General features: G+C 53.1%; 4 protein-coding genes across 4 annotated transcripts; 2 read left to right on the top strand and 2 right to left on the bottom strand.

Annotated features, from left to right (window-relative positions):
- Window positions 1–188: 188 nt before the first annotated feature.
- Window positions 189–595, bottom strand: PG998_002996 (uncharacterized protein; the record flags this gene model as incomplete). The annotated part of the gene is made up of 2 exons (XM_066869814.1): window positions 189–413; window positions 545–595. The coding sequence occupies 2 exons, from the start codon at window positions 593–595 to the stop codon at window positions 189–191; spliced, it is 276 nt and encodes a 91-aa protein (XP_066733564.1).
- A 2,550-nt stretch (window positions 596–3,145) lies between these two features.
- On the top strand, window positions 3,146–3,594 carry PG998_002995 (uncharacterized protein; the record flags this gene model as incomplete). Its single annotated transcript, XM_066869813.1, has 2 exons — window positions 3,146–3,432; window positions 3,492–3,594. 2 exons carry the CDS (start codon window positions 3,146–3,148, stop codon window positions 3,592–3,594), a joined length of 390 nt encoding a protein of 129 aa, XP_066733563.1.
- A 1,362-nt stretch (window positions 3,595–4,956) lies between these two features.
- PG998_002994 (uncharacterized protein) lies at window positions 4,957–6,638 on the top strand (the record flags this gene model as incomplete). The annotated part of the gene is made up of 9 exons (XM_066869812.1): window positions 4,957–5,030; window positions 5,080–5,355; window positions 5,406–5,442; window positions 5,504–5,558; window positions 5,616–5,915; window positions 5,956–6,030; window positions 6,084–6,147; window positions 6,202–6,227; window positions 6,304–6,638. 9 exons carry the CDS (start codon window positions 4,957–4,959, stop codon window positions 6,636–6,638), a joined length of 1,242 nt encoding a protein of 413 aa, XP_066733562.1.
- Window positions 6,639–8,141: 1,503 nt separating this feature from the next.
- Window positions 8,142–11,140, bottom strand: PG998_002993 (uncharacterized protein; the record flags this gene model as incomplete). Its single annotated transcript, XM_066869811.1, has 5 exons — window positions 8,142–8,360; window positions 8,507–8,603; window positions 8,673–9,529; window positions 9,752–10,894; window positions 10,976–11,140. 5 exons carry the CDS (start codon window positions 11,138–11,140, stop codon window positions 8,142–8,144), a joined length of 2,481 nt encoding a protein of 826 aa, XP_066733561.1.
- Between the last annotated feature and the right edge of the window lie 23 nt (window positions 11,141–11,163).

The raw sequence follows: 11,163 nt of genomic DNA, 5'->3' as shown, positions 1-11,163 counted from the left end.
AGTCGTAGCTTAGATTGCCCGCACAAGCAACGCTGGGTGTCCTGGTGCACGAAGCGCATGGTCGACTTCCCGCCGTAAATTCCGACCCATATGATTTGACTGATTCGCAAGAAAAAACGACGATGGTAAGATATTGGGTAAGAACATAGAAGAAGAGAAGAAAGCCCATCAAGCGTGGAAGTAGCTCCTCACCCTACTCTGACGGCGACCATCGCGATGTGGGTGTTGATAGGCTGAAAGTCACAGTTGCCGTGGCGAAGGACTTCATGCTTAAGCGCGAGGATCTCCGCGCGCAGCGAGGCGGTCGAGTCTATAAGGATGCTGTACTGGGCTTGGAGTATGCGGCGGTAGCCATCGAGGACGCGCTCTTCATCCTTCTTCCTCCGGCAATTGCTGGTGGCGATGCGGTTCTTCTTGCGTCTAAGATCGGTCGAGCCCCCGGACGAGGTGGTTTGTGCCCGGGTCGGTCAGTGTCTCCTGGTGGATTGTGACGTTGTCTCCTCCCTCGACGCTGGTGGTGAGGTGATGGGCTCCAAGGCCTCACTGCTTCCGGATTCTGAGGTCTGGGAGGGGTGGTCAGCTGCAAGGTGCACATCTGAGAGGCGCCTGACACGCTGCTAGAAGGAAGCCTACAGAAGAAAACGACCTCTATGATTGGGATTGTCCACTATCCTCCAGTTTAATCGCCTTATCTTGTTGTTCGGGAGATAAGTCGAAGAAATGTTGGGAATTATGTTAATAGGCGGCTGTGATGCACGTGTCTAGAAATGAGTCGCAACTAGTGCCGATTGGGCAATGGGGAAGCTCGTACGCCAAGGGCCGGTCCCAGGTTTTGTGACCATCTCCTTAATTTGGGTCCTGCGCAGGATCTTGTGAACCAGTCGAGCCAAGTTTATGTTCTCTTTTCTCTTCTTAAGTGGCGGTTGATCGGGCGTTAAGGTATTACAAGCGGGTTGATTGGCGGGCTGGCTCCTTTCCACACCGGCAGAGGCGAAATGTTGGCTTACTGAACCTCCGCTACGTCCAGGCTGGTGTCCTCCGCTGTTTCGCCGCTCCACGACTAAACCCTTAATTCTAATCAGTGAAACTGGCCTAACTCTAAATTATCATCATACTCTTCAGCCACTGTAGCAGCGTCGTCTTCCTGCGACTTGTTAACTGATTCATGGTTCAACAGCCACTTATCCGGTTTTGCCTACTCCCAGTTATCACAGCCCGTCCATCGGGTCCACAGCCAGACGATCCTGCACACAATTCATGGCTTTTGGACGTGTCGTAGGATCACGGCGCGACTGAAGGACAATGATCCAACCATCTGCATAATGATTCGTAAGGTGCGAAATAAGAATGGCCGTGTAGGAATCACGCCGTAAACGCGTTGGTTTGGGTTCGCGGGGTTAAGCTGGGGAAACTGCTGCGCTCGGGCGACCTTTGGTAGCGGCCGCCTTATTGCAGGCACGGTGCACCCACAATTCACGTATGTTCGGGGCAATTGACTCGCCAACACAATCCAAAGCATACTATGTCACTGGAATCGCACAACTCGATCGTCTGGATTAATAAAAGCGAGCCAGGGCGTAAGGTCAGACATAACAGCCACATTGAAACAACAAAAAGTATAAGCACATTATGGTGTAGTATGCACCCAAGTGCATGGTCATGGCTCCCAGATTTTGGCCCGCGAACATAGAACGTCGTAAAGCGGTGTTATAAGAACGTGCCCAGCAAGTGCAGGCTTCGGTCTAGTTTTACTTCTGATCAACAATAAGTCGTCCATTTCCCCCAAAATTTGCCTGTTCACCATCAACACCACCCAACTTCGACTGACAAAAGGCACTCAGAATGAAGACCCCCGCATTTCTTCCAGCTCCACCCGTACACTTGAGTGACTAACTGGTCATGGAGCGATCCACAACGCAGCGATAAGGCTGAGGTCTTGGAAATCGTGAAAATCTGGCCGAAAGTTCTCGTAAAAGGGGCGGGACCAGAACCATACGCCCGTCCGGCTAGCCCGATTGTGCCTTGGCGAGTTATAAGCTCGGCCAAGGAGTGAGCGCTATTGTGCCAGCAGCTGGTGTCAACCCGATTAGCGTCGGGGCTGCTTAATGAGCGCGGCTGGATCCGCTGCTAAGAAACCGCATCGATCGGGCCTTTCGAGATCCATCGTACTCATGGGTTGGTTCTAATAGAGTCAATCTCCTGGTATGGTTGAGTGCCTTTGGAACTCGGGTGGACGGGCTGACAAGATGTAGGAAGGAAGGTGCTGATTCGCCGTAGTACGACACGCTGAGCGGCCGAGCCAGGAAACATAGCCAACTCCAGCACTGCGAAGCACGAGTAGCCCTCCATTGATCCTTATCTACTGGCTGCCTCGCTTCACATGTCATACCCTCGTGCCACAAGACGTTATGCTTGATGCAGGACCGGGTTCCGCATTGGACGCACCGGAATATTGGACTGCTGCCGTTGCTACCATACCATTTCTAATTGCTGCGTCTGCGCCTTCAAAGCCACTGGCGACACCAGCCATCGCATCGTATTGGCACTCACTGGGTAGTAATGGTTCCAGGAGGCATGAGTTCATTTTGACTGGTTCATCACTGAGAAAGAATCATGGGCAATGGGGTTGCGTGCCACGGTGCATCCATTCCAGGACTCCTCGGGTGGTGAATTATTGAAATGTACAGCTCCTAGATCTGAGCTTCCAGCCGAGTCACTTGGCGGACCTCCACCCCCGAGAGTCTCCAGAGATAGTCGCCTAAATTGGAGAAACTTGGCAGCGGCCGCTACGGCCAGCTTCCACGGAATCATACACCATCAATATGTATTATTGCTGCAGCTCCTGTCATCCCAATCATTGCGGCCCGATGCACAGCAATGATTTGAATATCTTGAGAGGGTAGCACTAAAAGTCCCTACGGTATTTATCCGGAAGAGTGCATGTTACATTGTTCATCTAAGGCGACGTTGCTACCATCGTATGCTGCGCTGGATTTCAAGTATGGTCCGATACTGGACAATGAAGCAGGCATTGTATATATCAGTCCGACTCCACCGATCCAAATGGAAAAATCAAAACAGCAGATGCATCTTCACGATCTGTCTGTACCGGGAACTGCTCGCTCTTCTAACCCAACTTGAAGCCATGAAGAACGCCGCTTTCAGTGTAGCTATCGCGATGCCGATTGCAGTCGCCTTTACTACAACAACCATTGTGCCGAGCGAAACAATCACTGTTAGCAACTTTGCTCGATCCGGGTTAGGAAATGATTCCCAGGTCTGGTTTTCGTTCGCTGGCGTCGTGTGTACAGCCTCGAACTATACGATTCCCTCCGATCGCTACCCTTGTAGCGATAATGTTTATTCTTTCTACATCCTCGAAGCCGCAAATGAGGTGCGGTATACCTTTGAGATCCAGCACGACCTCGGAGAGTAAGTTTAGTATCATTGATCAAGTACATGGGCGTACTACTAACACTACCATGTTGCAGTGCCCTGCTTGTAGGCAGTTTTACGACTCGATGCAACGGGCCGTGGCCAACAATCTGTGGTCAAGTTGGCTCCGCTACATTCAACCTGAGCCAACTACTATAATCAAAAGGTTGCAAGGGATGAGCGTACCAATACGACCGCGTTATTTGAATACTGTCATCCTTATGACGAGCAGTGAAATATCTTGCTTATTCTAGCTGTACCAATGCAAAGACATCCTTCATCTCGTCCACAAAGCTCTGTTGCGCATCAGCAGCCACGACTTGGCCAACGGTAGATAGCACTGCATTAAGAGCAACCTGGCCACCGTAGTAAATTGGCCGTTAGGGGGTGCATGCTCGTGCAACCCAGGCTTTGCAATTTTAGCACGAATCGGTAAGGATCGGCATTTCGTAAAACCTGTTCTTCACAGCGATTGCAACCTCGTATTCTTCCGGGTGGGGTCTCGTACTATTGCGTCTGATGCCTACGTAATACTACTTGCATTTCTGTTGCCACAGCAATGTCAAGCCTCCTGGCTGATCGTCAAACGACTCCATGTACGACTCAATACCAACAATGTGTCAGTACCCCCTACGCAAACATCGACACTTGCTCGGGAATCGTTCCTACCTAATCACTTGAGGGTGGTGAGCGGTCTGGGATCGCATAGTCTGGGTTCAGACCCATTCGCCGAGTCGACTACTGGAATATGGATTGAGGTTTCATTCATTGTATGTCATCCTGTGTAGATTCAATACATTTTCCCGTTAACACACTTTCTTGCGGAAAATGGAGTAGCTGGCCTGTACACCCGGTTATCCCTAATGAAATACCAACAGCGGAGAAGAGAACGCATCGGAGATAATAATAAAACAATTTATAATAATTTGGTGCTAATTGCCGGATCCTCATTGATTCGAGCTCTCCATGTTAGCTCTCCATGTCTTGAGCTTCAGCTACCCCAGCGATGGGTGCAGAAAGAAGAGCTTGGCATCCATAACACTACAGCAGGCAGATCTTTGCTTCTTTGAGCGTAGTACTGCTATACCCTTCAATCAGCGTTCCGAAGGAGGATATTCATTTCCTTTCGCCCCGTACGTAATGCGTGACGTACTGACGCAGCCCCACTCTCCAGCCGCCCATCCGCATTTGCAGAAGCTACTTTAGATGCAACTCGTAGAGCGTGCACATATACTTGACTGGGCTCCATCGTGGGCATCGTAATGTTTTTGTCTTCAGGGAGCAGCACTTCACACGCAAAATGAAGTTCTATCGCATTCTAATCACGCTTGCGCGATGTGCAAGCCTTGTTGTGACGCAGAAATCACTTTCGCAACTTGACGAACAGAGACTATATAGTCGTGTCTTTCAAACTGCTCTCCGAGGTCCTCGCTTTCGTAAGCTGTTCCCTATTCTAGGGTGAGGAGAGTATTATCACTTACGTATAAATGTGAACAAGCCGCCAGCACGCAGCAGAACGCAATGCTTGATTCGATTGCTGATGCGATGACCGTGGCTGGCTTGGAAATAACCACCTTGAACTATACAATGCACCGGTACGAGGGACTCCTAAGCTATACGGCTGCAGGCCTAACATTCGACTAGCTGGGACCTACGCTGGTGGGCCCTGGAGGCAACTCTGAACAATGGCTCCCAACTTGGCTTCAATACCACAGGCTATTATCCGTACTCTGGCAACACGGGTGCCCGCGGCGTCACAGGCAAAGTGCACGATGCTGGGACTTACGGCGTTGATCCCAACACCCAGGAGGCCGCATTCGGCACGCTAAACTTGACTGGTCTATCTGCTGGCACGATTGCCTTCCTTGACAATCCGACTGTCACCCGAAACTACAGTCTGCCTGGATATGATGTATTTGGGTAAGTCGCCTATACCGTTCACGCCGATTGATCCTAAGCCGTCTCGATAGCACCTCCCGCAACATCTCTACATCTGCTATTCCTGAGGTGAGGATGTCTTTCCTCGAACAAACGCCGGAGGAGAACCTGTATTGATACCTTACTACAGCTCGGCAATTTGACAAGCCCCCACTGGATTTCCGCCAAGACTCTGAATTTTACACGTACGCCAAGTGAATCTCGATCGATCAGGGTGTAGCTACTAATTTGGGTCGGTATAGTGATGAATCAGCTCAATATCTCAGCAGCCATTCTCTCGTGGGTTGACACCTCGGATGAGAATGCTGCGCTGCAATGGCTGCCTTCCAGAGCACCGCCGGGCAACGCAACCAACACATGCCCTACGCTTTATGTCGGTAATTCTACTGGCGAGGTCATCCGCGGGCTCATCGAGGGCAACCAGATTGCCAACATGACGGTGGTTCTAGACGCTCCCAGTGAAGATGCACCAACGTTTACGATGCTTGGCCGCCTAGAAGGATCGTCTGGGCTAAATAAAAGCATTCTCCTCTACACCCACAGTAAGCTCGAAAAGAACATTTTGCCGCTTAGCCATACCAGGCAGTGAGCCGTTCACTGATACATGCGCATCATTGCGGCAAGCAGGCGATGGGCCATCGATTATTGAAGAGAACGGTGAGTCCACCTGGCCCGCACATAGGCAGAATTATGCTTAATATGTTCCACAGGCCCTTTGATGCTACTCACCCTAGCGGAGTACTTCGCACGCAACAAGCCAAGCATCACCCTTGAGTAAGGCATCATGGAAAAGTAACGATAATGTGGTCTAGCGCTAACAAGAACAAGCCTGGTCATTACAACAGGTCACCTGAGTAAGTGGTCACTCTGAGAAATTTAAACCTTCGGGAATAAATGTTGAAGATGGCTAACCGGGATTTGAATACATAGGTGGTGGGAAGCTCAACGAGTCCGCCTGGATGGGTCAAAGACCGGATCTGATGGAAAACGCCTACGCCTCTATCAGTATCGAACACTTGGGCGCTATTGAGTGGAAGGACCATCAGACTTCCTCTGGCCCCATTTACTCAGCCACTGGTCTTATGGAGCCGATGTGGACTAATGCGTACGCTAAATCACAAGCTCCAACCAAGTCTGAACGGCAACTGACCGGGCCTGCTTTCCCAGGAATGCTTCCTCTAAAAGCACCGAAATTCGCGAAACCTACCTCTCTGCCTTTGAAGGCACTCCTGAGTACTTGCGCATGGCCCTCCTGGATCTTTTAGTCGTCAATGGGAAAAGATCGATGTGGTATGGTGTTGGGGGGGTCGAGCACACTTGGTTACAGTCAGATCCCAGCAATCGGGTAGGCCTTCCTTGAACCGCTTGTGTTGGATTTAGTCACCTGCTCACAAGAGACCTACGTCTTCAGGATCATCCCACAACCAGATTATCTTTGTACGTACCGTCCTCCGCCGCTATTTCAAGCGGGTTACTGTGAACCTTGCTATTCAACCGATCTGCGAACATCACGCACTTTAATGACGCGCTAATATAACCTTCTAGGGGCTTCGATGATAGACGGTGGATGGTCAAAATATAACCATGACCAGGCATTGGCTCAGCTTGAGGTTATGATCAAAGTCATAAATCGCCTGGACCAGGAATTTACATCAGAATATGGCAGTGATTAGCTACAGACCCTGAATTAACCCCAATCTGCACGCGGTACCATTTTTTTCTTCTTGCTTGCTATTAGCGCTGGTGTCCATTCTAAGATGTACCTTGTTGATCCTACCACAATTTGCCTCTGGCGTAGTGTGGTCGCTGTGCTGTCGTCTTTCTTGCAACACAGAAGTGATGGTCACCTCAACTGGTATTCTTGGTAGCAACTGTCATCATGCTGCCGTGCCCAAGTCGCCAGCTTGTCCCCGCATCGTTGTGCTCGCCGCCATGCTGTGTCGAATTCTGACTCATGTTGTCGGTCATCGGTCGTCGGCGTACGTTATGCGGCGCGTTGCCAGCGCGATACGAAGAATCATCTTTTTCTTGCGTTTCAATCACGTCGTTATGTCGGAGCCTGCTTGCAATCGAACTAGTAGCCCGCCCCACGTAGCACAGCCGCGTTTTCCTGTGGCTGACGAGAGCCACCCCCTTAACCCGCTTCTTCCACCGTGCAATATTGATGCTCTTTTGGCACCCGAGCTGAACAACAATAGCTTCCATACAATGGTACAGTCACAACAGCCAACCTTCAATACAGGTAGTAGACCTTCATTTCTAGATTCCAACAGCAATTCTATCGCCAAGGTCGCAGGGCTTCTTTCCCGTACTCTGTAGGATGTCTCAGTGCCAGCTTGCCGAGATCTGTATCTACTGCGGTTTTGCATGCAGTTTGCAACACGAAAGCATTGCCATGCGCACCTCGGCCGTTTGTCCTCTCCATACGAGGTTAGGCCAGTCTTTAGATACCATGATATACTACAGGTTCTCTTCTGCTTACTGAATAGGCACCAGGAAGATGGACTCCAGTGAACTCCCTCATGCCCGTCCCAGACACGGAAAGTTGAGTGTATGCCTGGAAGAACTGTGCAGTGTACGCAGAGGCCACCACAAGATAGAGACGAAGTCCTTACTTGTGCACCACCAATGTTATAGGCGCCATGTAAACCGAGGTGCTCCACTCGAAGCAAGTAGTCCCCAGCGGCGATACACTGGGGGATTCGGACAGACAGTTCGGTTCGTCCCTCCGACGGCCACGTCAGCTGTGAGGTGCCAAAGCCCTTGGGCTATTCCGTCCTCATGGCCTCTGCCTCGACGTCGTCACTGACATCGTGCGCAACCAACTGCATCGCCAGACCCAGAAGATATGACAGTGAACCAGTAGGACGTACTCGGTGAATGGCTTTCTGTTCGTCGTTCTCGTACGCCATGAACGTGGCAAAGGCCAGGAACCGCTGTCCGGCGTTGTTCCTGGAAAGATGCGCCATGCAGCTGCCCAAAAGTGACTGTCGTGTTTACAGTGAGAACAGAGCTGGATCAACAGCAAGAGTTGTGCGCTGGCTGGCAGGACAGCAGGCGCAGCGTATTTCATGTCATGGATGTGCACTGTCAGCAAGGCAGCTCGCGACCAGGCTAACAGCTTGGGACACACCACCTCGGCAGATGCGCAGACAGTGACTCGTCGATGATCAGCAGGAGTTCTGTCCAACTCGCCGTTCCAAGGGGCGTTTGCGTTTGCACTTACACTCCTAGACAGTTTTAATGCCTGCCTCTCTCTGAGTTTGAGGGCTTTGACATCATTCCGATCAGTCTAGAACATGGTAAAGCCGGCGTCTTCCAACGAGACCCCCGAAGCGAGCGCGAGCTGCGCCTGCAGGTGGAATTCCGACCCGAATGCGGGTGTGGGTTTGGCTTTTCTTTGCGCGCCTGCCTCTGTCTCTGCCTCTGCCTCTGCTGTCGCGGCAGGGTCGTTGTTCCACAGCGCGTGCAGGTGCTGCAATGCGTGCAGCGCCTGCTTGGCGGCTTGGTTGAACGGCATCATCTCCGTCAGGTCGCTGATGCCCTGCTCCAGGGACTCGGTGACGCCCGGGCTGAGCTCGGGCCGCAGCACGCCGCCTTGGGCGTTCATGTGCGCAAGGGCGCTGGCCAAGTCTCCAAAGTCGAGCGGCACGGTGGCAATGACACGCCGGACGTCGTCTAGCAGCTCGTCCGACGAGGCCCCCGCAAGCGGGTTTCCACTGGCTTCGGCCGTGGCTGCGGCCAGATGCATGGTGGACGAGATGAGGGTGAGGTAGGGCAGAAAGGACGGCGTATGCCGGAGGGTATAGAGCTGGGTATAGGACCGCAGGAGGGCCCGAACGGCGTCGGCGGCGTCGGTGCAGACGTCGCGTGGTACGACAGTCGAGCCTTTTATGCGCAAGCGGATGTACGGGCGGAAGAGGAGCATGATGGCACAGTGGTAGTAGATGTGGACAACGAAGACCGAGGGCGTGTAGTTGGCGCCCAGACGGAGGGCCTCGGGAATCCCGTTGTACCAGTCCAGGTAGTGGTTGTAGGCTTCCAGAAGAGCGTGGGCCGTGACGAGGACGTGAGGCGTCTGCATAAGGTACGCCGTGCTGTGGCCCAGCTGGCTGATCTCGCAGAAGCACTTGAAAACGGACTGCGTGTTGGACACCTGCATATGCGCGGGTTGCGTAGAAGTCGAGGCCTCCAGGGCCGTGTGATCCGGTTCGGAGTGTTAGAATCAGGGGGTCAGCCGCTCCGAGACTCTCTCTCTACCTTGGGGAGACCTACCTTGGGGTGGATATGGGGTCCACGGTGCCGCCTCGATGTCGGCGTTCGTGGGCGGTCTCGGAGGCAGCGACGGCGCACGTGAGGTCAGCGGCAAAGTGCCCACCACCATGGACCAGACGTTGTCCAGGGCGAAGGCCCCCCAGAACGTCGTATTGGAGACGGCGACGTTGCCCGCGTCACCGAAATGGCCGTCCTGGCGCATGCTCATCTCGAGGGCCAACCGCATGCTCTGTCCGGCATAGTACCGGCTTCCCGTGTTCCGCCCGCACCTCACCTCGCGAATGGCCAGGATGCCCATGGATTGGATGTTGGTCAGGGTGTATTGGTTGCTGTCTTGGGCCGCGAGCCTCAGGGACTCTTGGAAGAAGTGGTCGCTGAGGGCCTGCGACTCATCCGAAGGGATGGCGCCCGAGGAGAACAGGCAGCCCAGGGCCAGCAGGGCGTTGACCAGCGTCGCCGAGCAGTACATTTGTCTCCCGCTCAAAAAGTCCGCCATGAAGTACTCCTTGTGGATCGTGGCAAATGTCGGGTATTCCCAGCAAAAGTAGAGAGCGAGCAAGTGTTGAATCAGATCCATGTCCTGCGTCACGTTGGTCCACGTGCTGCTGTAGAGGTTCTGGTCGGACAGCGCCACGGCGGGCGACATGTAATCCATGAAATTGTAATCGGTGGCGCCCTGCAGGACGGGTGGAAAGAGTATCGTGGGCAGGACTCTGTTATAAGATGCCATACTCGTGGTCCACATGGTGATTTCGGGGGAGGAGTCGGCCCCGGCAGACGACGGGATGGGGTTCCGATCAGGCATTTCGCTGTCTGGTGCCTTGCCCGCCCAGTCGGGAAGTGGAGTGGTGACATCCGGATATTGCGTAGAATGTTGGGTCGAATGTGATTGGGTCAGGGACAGAGAGGAGCCGTCGTCTGCTACCGAAGCTGCTGAAGCTACTGAAGCTACTGAAGCTGCCGAAGCCGGCGGGGTCCTGTCGTCTTCGGCCTCCGAGGGCACGGTATCTTGCAGCCATTGGGAGATAGCATCGACGCTCTGACCATCACGTAACCGAGCGAGCACTTGGTTGTACATCTCGGGGTTGGTAAGTCCCGCCAACACAGACTCGTTGTGGTGAAGGCGGCGTTTCAATTGGTCGACTTCCTCGCGGAGGCTGTCTTTGGATTGCTTCAACGGCTTCTCATAATGGCAATGGGCTACCCCATGCTCTGTGCATCTCCGGCATGGGTTGTTGCCATCGCACTGTAGTGGCGGTCAGTCACAAGTCTCGGATCGTCACAAAACATTGTGACACCAGACAAGAAAAAGGGGGGAGAAGGGTACCTTGGTACGCTTCCTCTTGCACTCGTCGCAAGCGGTTCGGGTCACGTCGCTGGCCCGGCGACTCCTCTTGTTTCGGCCCGTGGCAGCTGCAGTGCCTGGTAGACCTGGCTGAGCATTAGCAGTCCCGCGGGTACCGCCTTTGGTCTTTGTTTCGTCGCTCGCCATGGGGAACGTCAACAATGGATGGC

This window comes from Apiospora kogelbergensis (assembly GCF_038363985.1).
Source record: "Apiospora kogelbergensis strain CBS 113332 chromosome Unknown utg000002l_segment0_segment0, whole genome shotgun sequence".
NCBI classification, from domain to species: domain Eukaryota; kingdom Fungi; phylum Ascomycota; class Sordariomycetes; order Amphisphaeriales; family Apiosporaceae; genus Apiospora; species Apiospora kogelbergensis.
This window is presented reverse-complemented; position numbering and strand designations above follow the sequence as displayed.